General features: G+C 36.7%; 1 protein-coding gene and 3 pseudogenes across 1 annotated transcript; 1 reads left to right on the top strand and 3 right to left on the bottom strand.

Annotated features, from left to right (window-relative positions):
* Positions 1-11,244: 11,244 nt before the first annotated feature.
* LOC145255910 (U2 spliceosomal RNA) lies at positions 11,245-11,381 on the bottom strand (annotated as a pseudogene).
* A 1,068-nt stretch (positions 11,382-12,449) lies between these two features.
* LOC145255929 (U2 spliceosomal RNA) lies at positions 12,450-12,663 on the bottom strand (annotated as a pseudogene).
* Positions 12,664-12,742: 79 nt separating this feature from the next.
* LOC145255998 (U2 spliceosomal RNA) lies at positions 12,743-12,958 on the bottom strand (annotated as a pseudogene).
* A 6,869-nt stretch (positions 12,959-19,827) lies between these two features.
* On the top strand, positions 19,828-23,268 carry LOC145255532 (galanin receptor type 1-like). The gene has a single exon (XM_080113990.1). The coding sequence runs from the start codon at positions 21,461-21,463 to the stop codon at positions 22,517-22,519; it is 1,059 nt and encodes a 352-aa protein (XP_079970116.1). The 5' UTR covers positions 19,828-21,460; the 3' UTR covers positions 22,520-23,268.
* Positions 23,269-23,958: the final 690 nt, after the last annotated feature.

Genomic DNA, 23,958 nt, shown 5'->3' with positions numbered 1-23,958 from the left:
AAGGATCCGATGTTTCTTGCTTATTTTCTTGTTATTGTGTATGTTAATTCGGGTTATGCTTCTTTTATGGAAGAGTGAATTTCACTTAACCGACGAATCCTCCAGGTTGTGACGTTTGGAGGTTGGAGACGTTACGGACTTTCAATAAATGTATTTATACAAAGAAATCTCGGCCAGTATCCGCTTTAATGTGAGTATTTTTTTTAATATATAAAATCAGTATATAATACTTATATTTAATACAAAAATAAATTAGATGTAATAGATTAAATAATAATAAATGAATGATTATTTTTGTGTTAACGATATTACAAGTATTATCCGGATAGATAAGAGTCTGACTTTTAGTTTATCTTGAAGGAGTGGAAAATCATTGTCCATAATCTTTTAAAATCTAATGTAAAAATTTATTTTTCATCAGTATCTGAAATAATTAAACCCTACCTAATCGTTTCTTACATATATCCAAATGGTCCTTTCTCACAATATTGTCATGACGTCTCTTGTATTCCTAACAGTGATTCTTCCGTCAAAAAAAAGAAGAAAAATACTCGACAATTGTTTGTGAACTAATATTTATGCCTCCTGTGCTATAAATTGTATAACCTAATCAGAAAATTGACAGTGAAAACCCTACTGCATATAATCGAATAATATATTAATCGAAACCAAACCTTGGAAAGATTAGACTTTTTATGGGTATCGGAATCGAAAAAAAATAGCCTAATTTCCGATTCCAAGAATATTCTTAAAAACAAACTTAATTTTCCGTTGCCGGTATTTTAATAATAAAATGATAGATGTTTATCTTTTTTTGTTTTTGTTTTAACTAACTTTAAAATCAAACATCTATACATATAATAATAACATGAAATTTGCCAGGTGAAGGTCGAACAACAGTATTACGAATATGCATGCGTAACGTAATAGCCATTGGTTCATCTCTTAATTTTAAGTCTTGCAACAAACATGTCTTCATAGCTCAGGCATTAACGTCAAAGGAAAAAGTAAATCGTAAGCTAAATATGTTGGTTTCGATTCTCAGTGATGGTGAATATGCTCAACTCAATATAAGGAGCATTATAACGATCCACATACAGTACTGTTTTGCTGTATCACAGCTCATCAGTGCGGTTAGACAGGCAACTACCTCAAGCCAGGATCGAAACCCGACCGCCCGTATGAGAGTCAAAGCTTTGAACTATTACGCTAATCAGCTGCTGCTGTGCGGGTAGAGAATTAACGATGTTTTGACATCGTCCTAATACCTAAGCTTGATTTGTTTACACAAAGAGCATCGCTTGATACGCTAATGGTATATCGTGTATCACTTTCCAATATGCTCAACTCAAGATAAGGAGCATCGTATATAGCATATATATAAAGAATCATTATAATGACTGCACGTGTTTATATGAATATATTAAAAAAACCCAAAAAACTTACAAGTTCAGTAAATGTGGCCATTTTATTGATTGATAAAATTCGGCCCAACACTGAAACAGATCAGGCACTCAAAGTCGTCATTTCTAGTATACTAGCTTGGGTGCCTGGCATTGCCCGAGTGTTTGGAGGTGTGTGTTGAGCAAAAAAAAATAAAAGTGGTAGTAGGGAGGTAGACTCGAACCCGTGTCGCGAAGGCGAAAAAGAAAGTGAAAGAAAATCTGACGTCTTAGCCGATGTCTCTATGACGTGACGCATTGCAATTAACAGAAGTCAATCCGACGGTGACAATGATTTGCTAAAATGTCGGCGAAAAATATCGACCCCTCCTTGTACAAAACGACCGAGTTTAAGGCGAAAGAATTAATGTTTTCAGCCAATTTTTCGATATTTGTCGTCCGACACATTGCGCTTTAATACGATACCAATCTTGTTAGAAACCGTTGTCTCTGTCGAAAGTTTTTTTGCGAGAGATACATACACACACACATACATACATACATACATACATACATACATTCATTTAAACAGACAGGTGAGATTTATATTGTAGAAGACTAGCCTGGGTGCCCGGCGTTGCCCGAGTGTTTGGAGGTGAGTGGTGAGCAAAAAAAAAAAAAAAGTGGTAGTAGGCAGGTTGGATCGAACCCGTACCGTGAAGGAGGAACAGAACGTGAAAAAAGCGTTACGACTTTGCCGTTGCATCCTTCGCCAAACGGGAAGTGGAGAAGGTTAAAATTAAGGTTAGTCAATCGAAAAAGAAGGGATGGCTTTCGAAAATATCAGCGAAAAAAGCGACCCTCCCTTATAGAAAAGTGTCCAGTTGAGGGTGAAGGAATTCATTTTTTTAGACAATTTTTCGATATGTGTCGTCCGAAAGGTCGACCTTCAAAACGATTCCAATCTCGTGAAAATCCGTCGCCTCTGTCGAAAGTTTTAGGCAGACATACATACATTTAAACAAACAGGTGACATTTATATTATAGATGAAATACCAAAAAAAAAAAAAAAAATTTTTTTAATGTAAAATAAAGAATAAGATAATCTTCATCCAAAAAATTATTGATGATATATTATACCACTATCTGCCGGTCACTGATGTGTGACCGACAGACGTGTTATAGTAAATGTCTTAAAGCAGTATCGAGAAGATATGAAGATGGGCCAGTCATTAGGGTCTGTGTAGCAAGAAGAAAATCATACCTGAGATGTTGGATCTGGATGTGGCTTCTTTCTTTTCTCAAGATGATCTCTTCACCCTGGTGGCGTTCTGACTGGAGTTTTCTTTCTTCATTTTCCGGACCACTTCGTTGTTCAATGAAGACATTTATGAAGGCGTTTATGAAGGCGTTTATGAAGGCATTTATGGCAGACACAAGAAAAACGACACGCGACACAATTGTAATATACATAAAGTATAACTAACTATTTTCTTTTACAAAATATATATTACAAAAACTTTAACAATTAAAAACTTGACAATAGGCTTTTCAAAGCTAACTAAGCTAACTAGTATTGAGAGAGGGGGTGCTCCCCCATTTACGGAGAGACAGAATATTCGTCTTCACTTCATGGTGGTCGTGCAGGAAAGAGAGAGAGAGCTCTAGGAAAGGGAATTATTGGAAGGTGTTTCTTTGTATCTCTACGCACATGGCCAAATAACAACCCGGCCATGCCGCAGAGTTTTTTTAGAAACAGTGGCACAAAGAAATAGTGCCACAATATTATTGATTATTAATAAACTCACATCAATCAGTAAAAGCAATAGATCTACAGCATTTCATAATGGACCTTTCTCGCAATATTGTCATGACGTCTCTTGTATTCCTAACAGTCATTCTTCCGTCAAAAAAAAAGAAGAAAAAAGTTTTTGCATAAAAAAAACGTATGTAATTGTTTTTTTAACCCGTTTATCAATTATAAATGTTTATTTGATTTTTGTTGTTGTTGCTGCTGATTTCTATGTTGGTTTTATACATATGAAATATAAAAAGGATGAGAATTCATATAGAACCGTTGTTTTAATTTGAATAAAATAAAATACGCATCAAGTGCGTTTGAAAGCCAAATCGCAACGTAATATTAGGAAAATAAATAAATATTTTGCTTGTTTGAAATTTAATATGAATTATTGTATACGAGTGGCGTGCAATAAGTAATGCCTCTGGCCCACTTCCAGTTGTCAAATCTAGCTGAAATTTTGCATATGCAATGATTTATATCTCTACTGATTATGTGGCAAATTGCAGCTCTGAACTAATTGTGGTTTCTGTTTTACAAGTGTTTGAACAGAGTCAGGTGTGAAATGGAGTCTGTTGAATGTCGAGCAGTGATCCGGTTTTTGTATTTGAAAGGACGCATACGACAGGAGACTTTTGATGAAATGAAAGAAACTTATGGTGATAATGCCCAATCATATGACCTTGTAAAACGCTGGCATTGTGAATTCAAACATGGCTGGAAGTCTGTGGAAGTCTGTGGTCGGCCCCTTCTGCCATTGATGAGGCATCTGTCCGTCAAGTTGAGGCTGCCAGTTTGGAAGATCGGCGCATTACTATTCGCCAAATAGCCCAAGATGTCAAGATTAGTACAGGGTCTGTGGAAACTATCATTCATGACCATTTGCATATGCATAAGATGTCTGCCAGATGGATTCCCAGGTTGCTCACACCATTCCAGAAGCAAGAACGCGTCGAGTGCTCGAGGATGAATTTGGAAATGTGCCAAGAAGATGAGTCAAAGTTTTTCAAAAGAATGATTACACAGGATGAAACCTGGGTCCATCACTATAATTCAGAGAACAAGGCCCAATCAATGCAATGGAAGCCCTTGGACTAACCACTGCCAAAGGGTGCAGCCCTCCGCTGGCAAGGTCATGTTCACAGTCTTCTGGGACCAGGACGGAGTAGTGATGACAGATTTCCTGGCAAAGGGTACCACAATTACAGGAGCCTATTATGCTTCTGAGGAAATTAAGGAAAGCTATCAAAATCAAGAGGCGGGGCATGATCAGCAAAGGTACCCTCCTCCTGCAGGACAACACTCCGGTGCACAACTCGCATGTTGCCAGATCAGAAGCACGGGCGTGTGGTTATGAAATCCTCCCCCAATCCTCCCTACTCTCCTGACCTTTCACCCTCTGACTTTCACCTCTTCCCAGCCATGAAGTTGTTTTTGAAAGGACAGCGTTTCCCAGATGATGCAGCCTTGATTTCTGAAGTCACATGGGTGTTGGAGGACCAACCTGGGGTGCTCTACAAAAACGGTCTCCAGAACTGCATCAAACGATGGGAGAAATGCATAACTCTGAGTGGTTCCTATGTAGAGAAAGACTAATAACTGTGCCAAGTTTCGTTGCTCTACTTCTATGGGAAGTGGGTCAGGGGCATTACTTATTGCACGCCCTCGTATATAGATTATTTTACTGATATTTAAAACAATGAATAATTATCATTTTATTATCAGTACCAGCAATGGAAAACCATTTTTTTCTTTTTAGAAAATGTTTTTGTTAACGGAAATAAGGTAAGAATTTTCCGATTCAGATACCCAACTATTTTTTTTTTTTCTTCGGCAACAATTTTATTTTATTTTTTAAATAGTGGAGTCACTGTTATTAAGTCCCAAATAACACTCGAGAATATCGTGTCAAAATTGTCGAGTGGCCGGTGAGGAAACACTGCGGTGATTAGTAATAACTACACTTGGTTAGGGTTCAATTTTTCAAGTTGACGGCTCAACAAGAACTTGTTAACATTGGACTTGAAAGGATCATGAACAACGTTTTCCACGCTCTCAAAATCAAAGGAAAGCGAAACTCCTACGTATCGAGATGATACTTGAAATATTGTTAAAATGACTCATTCATTTATTTTAAGGATTTTCATTGGATTTATGACATAAAAATTATTTTGTATTGAATATAAATATTATATAATAATTAAAAGGGGAAGGCTTTACCAGGGCATAAAATACGCTTAAATATGATATTTTAATTTGTCCAGATTTCGTACAGATTAGAGTCGTTATTTCAAAAGTTAAAAAAAATATTTGCGTGCCATCAGTTAGAATCGAAACCGCAGCATTCAAAGCTGGTAACGTTACCACTGAGCCAGCGTGACACACATATGAACTGGTTAAAAATTAAGAATAAACTAAGATTCCCCCACTAACCAACAATCACGAGGTTGTCTCCTCAGCAACCGAGAAGGCTAACATGCTTGCCAGTCGGTTTGCCTCAAACTTCACACTGGACCCTTCCAACCACCCCCTACCTTACTTTCCTATGCAGACAGACGCCACGCTAGACGATCTAAAAATCACCCCTGCTCAGGTGCATGCTATCATAAAAAACCTTGACACTTCAAAATCATGTGGACCCGATCTCATCCCAGCTGTGCTATTAAAAAATGCTCAGCCGAAGTAGCTCCAGTTCTCTCCAAACTCTACAACAAATGCCTTAATGAAGCTTGCTTTCCGGGCTGTTGGAAAACTGCTTCTGTTGTACCAGTATTCAAGAATTCTGGCGAAAGGACGGACCCATCAAATTATCGCCCCATTAGCCTCCTCCCACTTTTTGCCAAAATATTTGAGACATTAATCAACCATGCTCTAGTCCATCACCTTACAGATGCTAAACTTCTGACTGACCAACTGTATGGATTTAGACTAGCCCGTTCCACAGCAGACATCCTCACTGTAATCTCTGAACGTATATACCATTCACTGGACAAAGCAGAGGAGGGCAGAGCGGTAGCTCTAGATATATCTCAGGAAAATCAGATCATACGGTATCACTGGTAGAATACTTAACATAATTAAATCCTTCTTAGATAAGAGAAAAATCCAGGTTGTCCTCGACGGTTGTACATCTAAGTAATATGATATAAATGCGGGGGTGCCCCAGGGGTCTATCCTTGGACCTCTATTGTTCCTGATATTCATAAATGACCTCCCCGACAAAATTGCCTCTGAGATGGGTATATATGCTGATGACACTACACTCTATAACAGGCACGACAGGAAGACGAATGAACACATTTCTAAAGAAATGGCAGAAACACTAAAGGAAGACCTCCAATCTTTAGTGGAATTGGGACAAAATGGTTGGTCACATTCAATGCCGCCAAGACAAAACTAGTTTCATTCAATAATTACAAGAAACCCTCTCTACCACCTATAGCAATGGCCAATGACTCTTTATCTGAGAGTACATCTTTCAAACTCCTTGGCCTAATGTTCACAGGAAACATGAGTTGGAACAATTACATTGAAGGCATTGCCAGGACCGCTGCAAGAAAGGTGGGCTCTCTCTACCGTGCTAGACAACTACTAACACCTGAAAGTAACCTGTACCACTATAAGGCCACCATTCGCTCATGTATGGAGTATTGTTTCACATTTGGGCTGGTGCATCGGCTACTAGTCTCTCGCTCCTAGACAAGGTTCAAAAGAGAGTCACAAATCTGATAGGTCCTGAACTGGCATCTAAGCTTCAGCCTCTGTTCCATCGACAAAATGTGTCATCCCTCTGCCTGTTCTACAAATATTTTAGTTGTGAATGCTTGACGAACTGCAATCACTTGTGCCCCCACGACGTGAGCACCCTCGACAAAAGCGACAGGCTGCTAAATCCCACCCCCACACTGTAGAGATCCCTAGATGTAAAAGATCTTTCTACTCCAATAGTTTCTTCCCCAGAACCGCTAGACTCTGGAATTCCATTCCAGGTCCCTCCTTCCCCAACTGTACTGACGTGCAGAAGTTCAAGTATAACGTGAATCAACATCTTGTTGCCCAAATCCCTACATAGTACCCCAGTAGTTGTTGCCCCTTATAGTAGCCCCCTACACCAAAGTTGCAATTTGTCTTGTTTGGGGTGAAAATGTAATAAAAGAATTTAAAAAAAGATGAATGTACAAACTATATAACAATTTTTTTTTTTTTTTTTTTTTTTTTTTTTACAAGGGTGTCACCACTTATCAAGGCCCAGAGGCCACTCAAGGATAAGGGTTAATAGGTATACATTAGTCATTGTGATTTTAGCATAGTAAACAGTGGGAATTTTGAAACTTGGATTACTTAGGGGGACGATTCAATAAGAACTTGTTCACATTGGACTTTTTCTTTTTTTTTTTTTCATAGGTATCACCACATTATCAAGGCCAAGAGGCCACTCAAGGATAAGAGTTAAAGAATGTACAGTAGAAATTGGACAATATAATAATCATTAGTAATGAAAATTTGTTAAATTTGATAACTTATATGGAATGGCTCATCAAGAACTTATTTACGTTAGACTTGAAGACAACCATATTGTAGTCAGCCGGAAAGCAGGAAAACGGAAGACAATTCCACAGGCGTGCAGTTCTAAGAAAAAAGCTTTGTTCATGGAATCTACGTTTAGGTTTAGGCACAGATAAAGAGTGGGGGGAATTATTGATAGTGTTTACAGCTAGACGAGTGTTTCTTGTGAAAGTTTTGCGAGGGGGGACCATAGATTGAAGCTCAGTCGAACACTTTCCATGAAAATAACGATACATCAGAGACAAACTCGCAACATCTCTTCTGTGAGATAGAGGTTGCAAGGAAGAGAAAAGGACATCTCCTACGAGGCTACGAAGTCTATTTTGAACTCTATCAAGGCAGGCCAAGTCCTTTCTAGCAGCTCCTGCCCAGATGTGGCAACAGTATTCCATCCTTGGACGTACCTGGCTCTTATATAGATAGAGAATTGCATCAGCAGTGAGATATCTACTGGATCGATAGAAAGATCCCACCATTTTTCCAGCGGCCTTGGCAACAGATTTGATGTACGTGTTCCATTTAAGATCAGGAGTAATGGTCAATCCAAGAAGCTTGTCAAAACTTGAGGCCTCTTGAAGACAAGAGCCATTCATTTCAATTGATGCCAGATGTGGATCAGAATGTTGATGATGTAAAGAGACGAGCTTGGTTTTAGATGCATTAAAAGTAACCAGCCACTCCTTTCCCCATTGTACTACATGCTCAAGATCAGAGGAGAGAGAATTGGAGAGAACTTGGTCGTTTACTGTCTTAGATGTACTACCATAAATGGTAGTGTCGTCAGCATAAATGTCTACAAATGATGTAAGGATGTGATTTGGAAGATCATTAATGTAGATCAGGAAAAGAGTTGGGCCCAGGATGGACCCCTGAGGGACACCGGCATTAATACTGTGGGCTTCTGATTTTTGCCCCTCAACTACTACTCTTATGAACCTATCAGAAAGAAATGATTTAATAATTGAGAAGACATTTCCAGCTATACCATAGCTAGAGATCTTATGAAGTAAACCTTTATGCCATACCCTATCAAAGGCCTTTGATATGTCAAGAGCAATTGCCCTAGAAAGGTTGCCTCCGTCGAGAGATTTGCTAATCCTATGAGATATAACTGTAAGCACATCTGCTGTAGATCTAGCAGAACGGAAACCATATTGAGTGTCACTAAGAAGGTTATTTTTGTTGAGATGGTTGATTACTTCTGTATTTAACACAGATTCCAGCAACTTACTCATGACGCACAGGAGACTTATTGGCCTGTACTGAGAGGGGGATGAGCGATCACCTGAATTCTTAAATACAGGGCATACAGATGAAATTTTCCAGGGAGATGGGAAACTATTCTCCTTAAGACAACGTTTAAATAGTTTTGTAAGTATGGGCGCTAGTTCAGGTCGAAGTTTTTTGAGTACTATAATTGGAATACCGTCAGGGCCAGTTGCTTTACTGGAATCAAGGTTTTTGATTAGCTTGGCAACATCACGTACAGATATACGTATATCACATAGTGTGTTTTCAGATACAGGAGGAAATATTGGGGGTTGGCGGCCTTGATCGCAAAAGGTAGAATTAGCTGCAAAATTCTTGACAAAGAGTTTGGATTTGTCGGATGCTGACGAGATTACCTCAGGTCCATTGATGATAGTTGGAATGGAGCGCACACTTCTGTTAAGAATTCTGTTTGCTATTTGCCAAAACTGGTGGGAACCAAGCCGCTGCTCAGCTACTTTGGACTTAACAGATTGAGCATACAACCATCTTGCGTTCTTTATTACTTTCTTACAATGGTTGCTGGCAGTCCTGAAAGCGGCTTTAGTTTCCATACATCTATTACGTTGGAAACAGTGGAAAAAGTGATTTCTGTGCGCAATGGCAGCAGCACATTCTGGAGAGAACCATGGCTGGCTGTTAGGTTTTTGCTGAAACTTTTTCGAGGGTATGAAATGATCAATACCTACAATTAACCATTCCGTCAGGTCTAATACTATAGAGGACACATCCTTTTTAAATATGGAATGCAGAGGTAGATCAGTTATAAATGTACGGAAGCTATCCCAGTCAGCCTTAGTGTATCGATATACTGTACGATGAAGAGGTACGTCTGGGGACTTATTACATTTCATTTTTATCTTAATTGATACAACAGAGTGGTCGGAAGATCCAAGAGGCGACAGAACAGAAACTGAACATAGTTCAGGGCAAGTTGTGAGAAAAAGGTCTAGTAGGCTAGCATACTGGCCGTCATTGTCGGGCACACGGGTGGGTTCCTGAACAATCTGAGTGAGGTCATAGGCAATGGAGAAATCATGACAGAACCTCCCCTCATCATCGGTCTTGTTTGAGTGGGTCAACCATTCGACGTTGTGAACATTGAAATCTCCACATACGTGAATGTTAGCTGAAGGATAAGCAGATAGGACTTGGTCAATTTTCTCAGATATGCTTTTAAATATAGTAACTCCGCTGTTGTGGGGGCGATAGAGAGTAAATAAAAATGCCGTAGTGTGAGCTAAAGCAACCCGGAAGCACATATAGGGTAAGTTAGGATCTTCCCTGGAGATGTCCCTACCACATGGAAAGCTATCTTTAATATAGGCACATATTCCATGCCCATGGCGATCTTGGGGGTCAGATTTAGAGGTTAAGTTAGAGTATCCTTTAATTGCGAACTCTTCTAGGGAAATAGCCTGTCCAATGCCAGTTTCACTTAAAAATAAAAGGTCTGGTTTAGTCTCCTGTAATTGGGTTTCAACCTCTGGAAGGTTAGAACGTAGACCCCTGATGTTGGAGAAGGAGACATGGTAGTAGGGGTCTACGTTGGAAGTTGGAGAACCGGGTTTAGACCAACAAAAGAACACCGCGTAAAAAAAAAAAAAATCCAATCATTTGACGCCCCTAGCGCCGCTCTGAAACTTTTAGTTTCGGGGGAGATAGAGTTTGAAAATATGGAGACAGACATATAATCTTTACTATATTAGATTTTATAAAATTACTTACATTATAGCGGATACTGACATAGATTTGTTGATTTTATAAGTAGACGGTTCAACAAAACCTTTCCTTTTTTAAAGAACCATGAACAATGGTTTCCACTCCCTGAAAATTAAAGGAAACCGAGACTCGCACGAACCGGGATAAAATTGTAATCTCAGTGAACTTACAATACTTATCCATTTATTTTTTTAAACATTATTACTTGATTTGTGATATAAAAAGGCCGATAGCCATTAGTTGTGTGCTCTCGTGTAATGAATGGATGCGTGAATGTAGGATTGACATGAAATTCTAAAAGATAAACTAAAATGACCGAAAAATGGGCTGAAATGATTTAACTAAATAAAAAGTAAATGACTTAGAATGACTTTAATGAACTTAACGATGAATTGAATGACCTTAAGAATGACTTGAATGCTTAAAAAATAACTGGAATCCTTCAAAAACAACTCGAATGATCTGGAGAATGACTTGAGTGGCTTCGAGACTGACTGGTTGTAAAGTGGGTGATCATTTTACACTAAATTAATACAGAAAAGTGATCCCCACTTTATATCACAAATTTACAAACACAAGTACAGCATGTAATAAGAACAGATACTACACTTTGATCTTGGCCAAAAGGCCAAGAAAAGGGTATTTATTTGCTCCTACACAGAGCAAATTAGGCGCAAGGCCGATTTTTAATGTGAGGAGCGAAGGGGAAATGGGGACCAACTCCCGGAGAGTAGGGGAGCTGGATAGTGACAACTGGTATAAAGGGCTGCCCCTACATTGACCAAGGTCTTATATGTGGGGTTGGTATTTATTTGCTCCCCCACCGAGCAAATTAGGCCCAACGCCGATTTTTAATGTGAGGAGTGAAAGGGAAATGGGGATCAGCTCTCCAGGGAGCAGGGGAGTAGGGGAGTAGGGGAGCTGCATAGTGACAATTGGTATGAAGGGTTGCCCCTATATTGACCAAGGTCTTATATGTGGAGTTGCCCCCACATATGGTCTTTGCTTGCAGTATCTGCCGGAACAGATACTACACTTTGATCTTTTTATTTATTTGCTTCCCCACTGAGCAAATGAGGCCGTTTTTTAATCTGGAGATAGGGGGAAGGGGGAGGGAAAGAGGGGATCCAGCTCCCGAGAGTTGGGAAGTGGGAGCTGGATTAGAAACTGTTGGTATGAAGGGTTGCCCCTTCAGTGACCAAGGTCAGATATGTGGGGTTACCCCCACATATGGTCTTTGCTAGTCATAGCTGGTCTTTGCTAGTCTTAGCTTTGCAGCATCTGCCGGAACAGATGGTATTTATTTGCTCCCCCACTGAGCAAATTAGGCACAAGGCCGTTTTTAATGTGAGGTAAAAACCAGCTCCCCAAAAAGGGGGCACTCTGGTTACCAAAAATAATAATTGTCCCAGTATAGAGGGTTTCCCCTCCATTGACTGGTACAAACTATCTTAAGTGCAGCATCTGCCGGAACAGATGGTATTTATTTGCTCCCCCACCGAGCAAATTAGGCACAAGGCCAATTTTTAATGTGAGGAGTGAAGGGAGGGGGAAGGGAAAAAGGGGACCAGCTCCCGAGAGGTGGGAAATGGGAGCTGGTTAAAGGTCAGACATGTGGGGTTGCCCCCACATCTGGTCTTTGCTAGTCTGGTCTTTGCTAGTCATAGCTAGTCATAGCTTGCAGCATCTGCCGGAACAGATGGTATTTATTTGCTCCCCCACTGAACAAATTAGGCACAAGGCCGTTTTTAATGTGAGGTAAAAACCAGCTCCCCTAAAAGGGGTCACTCTGGTTACCAAAAATAATAATTGTCCCAGTATAGAGGGTTTCCCCTCCATTGACTGGTACAAATTATCTTAAGTGCAGTATCTGCCGGAACAGATACTACACTTTGATCTTGGCCAAAAGGCCAAGAAAAGGGTTTATTTATTTGCTTCCCCACTGAGCAAATTAGGCAGGAGGCCGTTTTTAATGTGGAGATAGGGGGAAGGAGGAGGGAAAGAGGGGGATCCAGCTCCCCAGAGGAGGGAAGTGGGGGCTGGATTAGAAACTGTTGGTATGAAGGGTTGCCCCTTCAGTGACCAAGGTCAGATATGTGGGGTTACCCCCACATATGGTCTTTGCTAGTCATAGCTGGTCTTTGCTAGTCTTAGCTTTGCAGCATCTGCCGGAACAGATACTACACTTTGATCTTGGCCAAAAGGCCAAGAAAAGGGTATTTATTTGCTCCTCCACTGAGCAAATTAGGCACAAGGTCGATTTTTGATGTGAGGAGTGAAGGGGAAATGGGGACCAACTCCCCGGGGAGTAGGAGAGCCGGAGAGTGACAACTGGTATGAAGGGCTGCCCCCACACATGGTCCCCACCCGCAGCATCTGCCGGAACAGATACTACATCTTGATCCTTTCCAAAAGGCCAAGAAAAGCTTAAGAAGCTAAGAACAGCATCTATTAGCAACAAACCTTTGATCTTAACCAAAAAGGCCAAGTACAAAAGTGTTACGGACAGACCGACAGACGGACGGACGGACGGAAGGACCGACGGAGTGACTTATAGAGTCGCTTGCACGCGTCTAAAAATTATTTTTGTATTAAATATAATTATTTAGTGAATTCATAAAGGTATTCACATTTCGTGGCAATTGCTCGACTGAACTCCAATCTATGCTCTCTTGCCAAATTTTCACAAAAAACACACAACTAGCTACAACCACTATATATGATTTTCCCCACGCTCTAAATGTGCCTAAATCTAGACGCAGATTCCACGAACAAAATTTATTTCTTAGAACTGATTGCCTGTGGAACACTGTTCCGCTGGTCTGCTTCTCGATTTAATACAACATAGTAGCATTAAAATTCAATGTAAATAAATTCTTGTTGAGCCTTCCTCATAAATAATCAAATTCTACCCAATTCATACCATTAGCGATTACTACATTACCATCTTACATTTATTAACGCTTATCCTCGAGTGACATTTAGGCCTTGACAGATAGTGCCTCCAAAGTAAAAAAAAAAATGGGGACTGAGATTTGTGAACAATAATTATTTTACTTAGCGTCAGTAAAGACTCAAACCTCAAAGCGGTCAAACCTGGAGGATGCGTCGATTAAAGGAAGTTTATTCTTCCACAAACGAATAATAACACGAATTAACATATACAGCCACAAACAAATAAGCAAGAAACGGTACTTATGTATTTTAGTACCGCGCTGAAATAATAACGTTATTATTTCGAAAGCCATTCTAAACAAGAGAAGGGGAGGGCGTTTTGAAACTATTCTGTACTTTCACCTGACAATTTAATAATAATAAAAAAGATATCATGAAACTTGAATTTGACCTGAAAAAATGAAGCATGCATGGCCCCTCTATGAGTGCACAGTGAACGAGGCATAAGAACATTGACCAAGTTCAGCATTTGCCCCCCCCCCTTTAGCCCCCAAAGTTCCCAGGGGACGTCAAATCATCGTGGAAATGAACAAACGGTGCAGTTTTAGGCCTTAACATATGTAAATTTGAGTTCTGCACCATGCAAAAAAAAGAAAAAAAAAAAAAAAAAGAAATGACTGTCCATAATCCCCCCCATATAGCCCCAACAGTCCCCAAGGCCTTAACACATTTAAATTTGAGTTCAGCACCATGCAAAACTGCTAAATAAACATACACAAAAATTTTTGGACAAATATGGACAAAAAAATAGTCCCGAAAATTATTAGCCTTAAAAAGGTCACTCGGGAAATTATTAGCCTTAAAAAGGTCACTCGGGAAATTATTAGCCTTAAAAAGGTCACTCGGGAAATTATTAGCCTTAAAAAGGTCACTCGGAAAATTATTAGCCTTAAAAAGGTCACTCGGGAAATTATTAGCCTTAAAAAGGTCACTCGGGAAATTATTAGCCTTAAAAAGGTCACTCGGGAAATTATTAGCCTTAAAAAGGTCACTCGGGAAATTATTAGCCTTAAAAAGGTCACTCGGGAAATTATTAGCCTTAAAAAGGTCACTCGGGAAATTATTAGCCTTAAAAAGGTCACTCGGAAAATTATTAGCCTTAAAAAGGTCACTCGGAAAATTATTAGCCTTAAAAAGGTCACTCGGGAAATTATTAGCCTTAAAAAGGTCACTCGGAAAATTATTAGCCTTAAAAAGGTCACTCGGGAAATTATTAGCCTTAAAAAGGTCACTCGGGAAATTATTAGCCTTAAAAAGGTCACTCGGAAAATTATTAGCCTTAAAAAGGTCACTCGGGAAATTATTAGCCTTAAAAAGGTCACTCGGGAAATTATTAGCCTTAAAAAGGTCACTCGGAAAATTATTAGCCTTAAAAAGGTCACTCGGGCACACCCAAGAGTTATCACGAAGTATAAACAAACAAAATTATATAGAAATCAGTTAGTTACAACTTTTCAGAAAGTTTTATACAAATCCAAAGTGTCAAATTTTTTTAATAAGCACAAAAGTGTCAATTTTAGCCATTTTAACCCGAAAGGCACCTCTGGGGGGCAGAAATTTCCTGGAAAATCGATTCTTTTACTTTTTTACTCATATCATGTTTAATGTTTGTGCAAAATTTCAAAAAATTCCAAAGCGTCGTTATTGAGAAAATGCGGACTGACGAACGGACGAACGGACAAGGGTGGATTTACAGGTCCACCCTCCTTTTGTCGGAGACCAAAAAACTGTTTAAAAATAGCGCAGTACTAAAAATAAATAAGCACGGAAGAAACATATTGGATATCTTTTTAATATTCTTTACTAATTTGAATAGACTAGCACAAACGATGGAGGATATTTAGATGAATTGAGATATTTTTCATAAAAAAATATTGATTATTGATTATTGATTACTAATAAATCGACATCAATTAAGATAGATTGAAAACAGTACACACATACATGATTTCTTAATGTTTCCATATCTTTGAGGAATTGTTTGAAAATGATTTCGCATATAAAAAAGAAAAAAAAAATCAACAACGACTTGTTCTAAAAGAATCCGCCTGACAATATCCCAAATTTCATATTTATGCAGAAGTTAAATTTTCACCGTAAGTTTTATGCTATATACTTAGCGCTATGACAACAGCATATTCTTTTCATTGTTTTGACTCTCGAGTATATATCCGACACAGTTAATCAACCCGGAACCACATCACTCTATATAAAAGCATATAACATATCAACGGATACACACTCGAGAGTCAAAACAAAGATAAGAATATGCTGTTGTCCCAGCCCTAGTTATTATATATAATCTCTACTATTAGATAAAATACACTTTGTCTGTGTGTGTGTCCGTTCCCTACAGACTCCTAAAGTACTTTATGTACCTGGCAGTGTTCTTAGATAAGTTTTGTATCGGAATGTCTCTGATAAGTATCGATAATCAATAATCGACAAAATACGATGAAAAAAAGGAACGTCGTTTTCGACTAAAGCTAACATCTTATACATCCTAACATCACAAAGGCATTTGAGAAATTTTATGACTACAAAAGCCGAGAGATCCAACATATAAAATCAGCAGTAGGTTCTTTGATATGACGGACGTGCGTTCGAAATTAATGTTTCTGTTTAGAGCGCAATTGAGCCATGATACTTGAGTTTTGCATTTTAAACTTTCATTCAAGCCATTATATAAAAACAGTTTTATAAAATCAGCAGTAGTTTCTCTACAGTGCAATATAAGCTACAATGTATTTTGGGTTACGTCACTGTGGGGAAACTTGTGAAACTTTCGTACAGTACACTGCAGTAGACAATCGATTTGGTTGAAAAAAAAAAATGGGCGATTTCACCAATTTCGATGACAATAAAATATGGAAGGGTGAAATTTTTGATGATCAGCATTTAATCCCGAAGAACTTCGTGTTACCTTGCAAGTATAATATAATGTGGAGATTTTGATTTTACTGAAAGTCAAAAATAATGAATATTCTTCATTTTAGCACAAGTACCAGCAATGCAAAATCAAATTTTAGTTTAAAAATGTCTTTGGAATCGGAAATTAGGCTAAAATTTTCCCGGTTCCGATAGCCACAAATGTTTTGATTTTCCAATTTCCGACTCCGATTAATCTACTATCCAACTATATACGCTGACGGTTTTCACCGTCGGCATACTAAATGGCTCTACCAATTTATGGCTCGGCATGGAACACGAAGGTTTATCACACTTTTCTTAACAGTAGTTTGGAGATAATTTGAATATTTTTCTTTTTTTTTTTCCAGAGGTAGGCAACGCCTTTTCAGGCCGCAAAACCAAAGCAGAATATAAGTAAAGGAGTGTCAGGTGGTCGGTAGGTAAGGTAACACCATGTTTACCAGTAACCAGCAGGGTGACCCGACGTTGGCCGGGATTGAATAATGATAAACGAATGTTTCACACTCCTATATTTTTATTGCCATCGAAATCGTTGAAATCGCCCATATTTTAATTAAATCGATTGGTTTCCTGCTTTAGTTCGGGAATCACAACGGTGCACTAGGAAAAAGATTCACATGCCTCCCTACAGTGATTTAGTCGACAATACATTGTAGTCTACATTGCACTGTAGAGAATCTACTGTTAAATTTGTAAAACCTTTTCTATATAACGGCTTGAATTCACATTTTAAATACAAAAGTCAAGTATCATATTCTAAACTAAAGATCCATTTCGAACGCGCTCCTGTCATAGCAAAGAACTAAGTGTTGATTTGACATGCCTGGCCTTACTATTTGTGCGGTGATAATGGTTTGAATTTAAGTGTAAAATGAAAAAGTCAAGTATCATTGTGCAATTGTCCTTTAAACAAAAACATTAATCTTGAATGCGCCCCTGTCATATCGAAGAAACTACTGTTGATTTTATATGTTGAGCTTTTCTGATTGTGTGGTAATAAAACTTCTTAAATGCACTTATGTTAGGCTGTGTAAGGCGTTAACTTTGCTCAAAATCGCCTGTTCTTTCTTTCATCGAATTATTTTGACTATCGATTATCGATACTTATCGGAGACATTTCGATACAAAGCCTATCTAAGAACCCTGCTAAGCACATAAAGTTTAATAAATTTCTGGGCAGGAGTTGCTAAAAACAGCCTATCCTGCCTTGACAGAGTACAAAATAGACTTCGTGGCTTAGTGGGGGATGCCCTTTTCTCTACCCTGCAACCTCTCCCACAGAAGAGACGTATCGAGCCTATCCTTGTTTTATTGTTATTTCCAGGGCAGGTGCTCGTCTGAACTCCAATCTCTGGTCTCCCCTCGCCAATCTTTCGCGAAAAACACCCGTCTAGCTGAATCCACTGTGAAAAATTTCCCCCACTCTATATCTGTGCCTAAATCAAAACGGGGATTCCATGAACAAAGCTTCTTTCTTAGAACTGCACGCCTGTGGAACTCTGTTCCGTCTGCCTGTTTCCCACCGGACTACAACTTGGATGTGTTCAAGTCCAACGTTAACAAATTCCTAATTAACCGCCCCCTTAAGTAAACACTTCATCAAATCTCCACACTAACGTAATGTACTTGCAATAACCCTTATCCCTGAGTGGCTTCCGGGCCTTGATAAGTGGTGATCACTGTGTAAAAAAAAATGTCATAAAACTCGACCCAGCCGTTTTGAAGTCCATAGGGAACGAACTCACATACACATGCAGACAAAGTTTATTTCGTATACGAGTAGAGATAGAGATAATTGAACTTGGGTATGGTTTAATTATTTAAGAGGACGGCTCAACAAGAAATGTTGATATTGGACATGGACAGGAACATGAATTTTGGTTTACACTCCCTCGACATAAAAGGAAAGCGAAACTTCTACGTAACCGGATAAAACTTGTAATATCCTTAACATGACAATACTCATCCCTTTATTATTAAGTATTATTATTGGTTTTATGACACAAAGGCTTGTTTTGTATTAAATGTATGTATTATATAGAGGTTTAGTAAAATCACTTAGGTTAAAATGGATATTGGCCGATATTTGTGAGTAGTAATGATTCACCCAAAAGTTTCAAACCTCAAAACGTACAAAAAAATGGAGGATGCATCAGTCGAGTGAAATTCACTCTTCCATAAAAAGAGCAAAAAGACAAACAAACATATACGATCACGAACAAATAAAAAAGAAACATATTGGATATTTTTGATATTCTGCAATATTTTCCTGTGAAATCTTCAAACAACGGAGGATACAAACGAAAAACAGTTTTCTACCTGGAATTACCGATTTTTTATACTTGCACCCGATGACTTAAAAAAAAAAATTCACAACCTCTCTTGAATATATAATCCCATTCGATGCAGGATACAAACGCTTGTGCATTATAGCTTTCCAATTACTCTTTTCATACTGAGTCTTATTTGACAACGTTTAGAAGAAGCATTTTGTCGAACTCTAAAATGTTTCTATCGAAATCGGGTAACCAAAAGCATTTTACTGTTGCTTTGTAGATTTTTATCCCCTTTCGAACTTAATTTCTAACTAACATCGGTTTTACTAGATTTATTTTTGTTTTGGACAAAACATTTCTCTGTCGGTCGAATCTGTTTAAAATAAGAACCTTTAATCACTGTCAGTTTACGGAACATTTAGACGTCAATGCGAATTATGACATACCACATTAGTTAAATTAATTCAATTATGACATACCACATTAGTTAAATTAATTAAATTATTACATACCACATTAGTTAAATTAATTAAATTATTACATACCACATTAGTTAAATTAATTCAATTATTACATACCACATTAGTTAAATTAATTAAATTATGACATACCACATTAGTTAAATTAATTAAATTATTACATACCACATTAGTTAAATTAATTAAATTATTACATACCACATTAGTTAAATTAATTCAATTATTACATACCACATTAGTTAAATTAATTAAATTATGACATACCACATTAGTTAAATTAATTAAATTATTACATACCACATTAGTTAAATTAATTAAATTATTACATACCACATTAGTTAAATTAATTAAATTATTACATACCACATTAGTTAAATTAATTAAATTATGACATACCACATTAGTTAAATTAATTAAATTATTACATACCACATTAGTTAAATTAATTAAATTATGACATACCACATTAGTTAAATTAATTAAATTATTACATACGACATTAGTTAAATTAATTAAATTATTACATACCACATTAGTTAAATTAATTAAATTATTACATACCACATTAGTTAAATTAATTAAATTTGACGAATGTGATTTTATTTCAACTTCTTTTCTAACACACTTCTGGATTATTTTGATTCGAAAACACACACAAAAAAGTTTTCTATCGTTTACATCGGTTTAAAAAAGTTCAAGAACTTATACACAAATGTTAACAAACTTTTAAGACGCCATTTTCAATGCTGCATTGCCATATTCAATGTAATGTTTTTTTATGACCAGTTATACCGAGTTGACGTATATACAAATTGCAGTACATTAATTGATAGCGAAATTTCCAAACTTGCACTTAAGAACTGGAGGACATTTCTAATTTCTTTTAAAATGGACCGTGATTCAAATAAACTTTGTTTCTAAGTTTGGCATCGTTGGGTTATCAAATAGCTTTATACAACCAATGGTGCCTAAACACAAAATCTGGTAATTTCAAAACTTGCCCCAAATAGGTGGAAAACTTTCATAATTTGGTTGTGAACTTCAAGATTGTCGCATTTTTCATGATAATCAGCCCATTTAGATACGCTCTAAAAACACCACTCATGGACGAACGTAAGTTTTATTCTCTTTCAACTTTCTTTTCGTACAAACCGTTTTTTTTTTTTCTGAGGTTATCTCATTAAAATTAAAAACATTTAATCACGAAATATTTAAACGCAAATCCAAATCATGGAATACCACACACTCACGGTATTTGTAACATATTTTTTTTATAATCGGTTATACTGAGTGAACCTATATACAGGGTGTAATACATTAATTGACACTGAAGTTTCCAAACTTGCACCCAAGAACTGAAGACATTTGTAATTGCTTTTTAAAGGGACTGTTTCTAACTTTGGCATCGTTGGATATCAAATACATATATACACAACCGATGGCGTCTACACACATCTGGCAGTTTCAAATCGTGTCCCAAACAAGTGGAGGACTGCCGTAATTTGCTTGTAGATTCCAGATTGTTGGAATTTATTTCTGTTTGCATTTTGTATATCTAAAAAACAATTTCAACCTCTCTGGTAACTAGCTTAAGATTATTAGACGTAAGCAGATAAAATGTCGTAAGAAATAATTACATACCAATGAATTGACATTCCTGTTTTATCTTATGAAACAAAATGGTGGAGTTTCAAAATGACTAGCGGACATTCATAATCTCGTTTTAAAAAATAACGTATGAATTTCTTCATATTAAAATAAAACTTGTATATAGCTTTGCCTTGTTCTATACTAAATGCGTTTAAACAAGCTCTTGTGTGGAAACACGAAATCTGTCCATTTAAGAACTTGCTCCCAACAACTGGAAGACTTTTATAATCTGGCTTTATAGTTAAAGATAAATTTGTGTAATTCCATGTAGACGGTTACCCCCTACTCGTACATATATTTCATCATTTTAGAAACCTAAAAAAGATTAGCAACATTTATTTAAAAAAATAAGTAATTAAAAAGAAAACAAAAGAACATTCAATTAATTGATCACAGAAAACATAAAAAGACGTGAAAGATAAATGAATCATGCCCGGTCTTAATTCAACCACGTTAGAACAATCGGCTGAATTCAATCAAGACATTTTTCGTTACCGCATTCCTGCTTTGGTATTTCTTGGTCTTATGTCGGCGCTTGGAATTCTTGGAAACGCATCTGTCATTTACATCTACGGATTTCGTCTTAAACAGAGCAACGTTCATTTATTAATCACCTTGCTCGCAGTATCGGATATAATCAGCTGTTTATTCGGTATTCCGATGGAGATGTATAGACTTTTTGTCTATTATTACTACCCGTCGATTGCTTCTTGCAAATGTTCGGGCTACCTTATATTCGTCTGCTATATTTTTTCTGCACTAATACTGCTTGTCATATCCGTGGAGAGATACATAAAGGTGTGTTTTAGCCTGGGAACTCAAGTGAGTAGACAAATGGCCAAGATTTTGGCAGGTGCTGTTTTTATCATCTCCTTACTCTTGGCCAGTCCGGTGGCCGTGTTTGCTTCACCCCTATCTTACAAGGTGGACGAGAGAAAACGTGTACAATCGTGCATCTACTACATCAAAAATGACCAGTGGTCTTACTTCATTGCAGTGTTTGTCTTCTTGGTCTGCGTCTTGGTCGCAATGTTCATACTCTATTGGAGGGTTATGAAAACAACCCGCTCACACGTCCAGTTGTCGCAACAGAGGAGAATGCGGAAATCTAGTTTCGATGCGATCAACGAGAGGATAAAAATATCGAAGTCCGTGGCTGAGACGAAAATGCTGAACCAGACGAATCGGACCGTCATGTGGATATCGGCAGTGTACGCCGCGAGCTGCATACCAAGTTTTATTAGCGCCTCTTTCTGGAAATCCTTCATGCATCATGAGCCCGAGAGCCCTGTGAATTTCCTTGTCTGTTTCGCGTTCGAATTGTGGACTCTTAATTGCGCGCTTAACCCGATTATTTACGGCTTCTTAAACAGTAATTTTCGCACCGAGTTTCGCACTCACCTGTGTTTTCATTTGTCGGGAGCAAATATGGCTTCTGTGGAAAACTGCGAGGTATCAAATCAAGCAGCTTCCACTGCAACTCTCTAAATAGTTAAGGAATTTGGAATATTATGACATTTGTTCCAGATTAAAAAAAACAAACCCAAAAAACTTATGCCCCTTTCCTCTCCTAAACTTATGCCTTCTTCCTCTTCATCCCCAAACGCCACTCATTTATTGCTTAAAAATGTCAAAATCTTTTCCCTCTTTTTTATTTGGTTTATTCAAACTATTATTCTCATTTAAAATATTTTTCTGGCAACATTTGTTATTTTTACAACATTCCGGTAACCTCTCACCGCTTTTATTCGGGTCTTAATTTATTAGAGTTTATTCGTATCAGTGATAGGACGATTTTCAAAGTTTTTTTTTTCGATTCTTGTGCAATTACCGATTATTTTCTTAAATAACAAATTCCAATTAATTAACCGATATCGATACTAATTCATTTAATTATTTGATAAGAGAGTTTTTGCTTTTTTAATGGTCAAATGATTGTAAACCTCCATGTAATATCTGCATATATTTTTGCAAACGTTGAACGTGTATATTACACGATTATACCTCTCTAAGTAGGTAATGTTTCAAATGATTATCTCATTAAAATAATATTTCAATGATTATAAAATTTAATATTTTCTCATTAAAATAATAGCTTAATGGTTATAAAGTCCACAATTTTCTCATTTTTTGATGGTTTAAAAATTCACAATTTTCTAATTAAAATAATATATTAATGGTTATAAAATTGCTAATATTGTCATTAAAATAATATTTTAATAGTTATCAAATTCATAACTTTCTTATTAATTATTTTAATGGTTAAAAAATTCCTAATTTTCTCATTAAAATTATATTGTAATTTTATAAAATGAATAATTTTCTAATTTAAATAATATTTCAATGTTTATAAAATTCATAGTTTTTTATCAAAATAATATTTTAATGGTACAAATATTACACATTTTTCTGATTAAAATGATATTTTATTTGTTATAAAATTCATAATTTTCTCATTAAAATAATATTTTAATTGTTATAAAAGTCATATTTTCTAGTAATTATGATATTTTATTTGTTCTAAAATTCTATTATTTTTTCAAATAAATAATATTTTAATGGTCACAGATACTTAATTTTTCTCAATTAAAAGATATTTATTAGTAATGAAATTCATGATTTTCTCATTAAATAATATTTGATTGTTGTTATATTTAAAGTTTCCTCTTAAAAATAATGTTTTTATTATTATAAAATTCATTATTTTCGCATGTAAAATATTTTAATGAATATAAAATCCATAATTTTCTCATAAAATGATATCCTCATTTTATAAAATTCATAATTTTCTCATTGAATTTTTTAATGGTTATAAAATTCACAGCTTCCACATAAAATTATATTAAAATGGTTACAAAATTCAAAATGTTTTAATTAAAATAATATTTTGCTAATAATTAAATTTACAATTCTCTCATTAAAATATT

This window comes from Euprymna scolopes, chromosome 31 (assembly GCF_053919585.1).
Source record: "Euprymna scolopes isolate OS-2025 chromosome 31, ASM5391958v1, whole genome shotgun sequence".
Taxonomy (NCBI): Eukaryota; Metazoa; Mollusca; class Cephalopoda; order Sepiida; family Sepiolidae; genus Euprymna; species Euprymna scolopes.
This window is presented reverse-complemented; position numbering and strand designations above follow the sequence as displayed.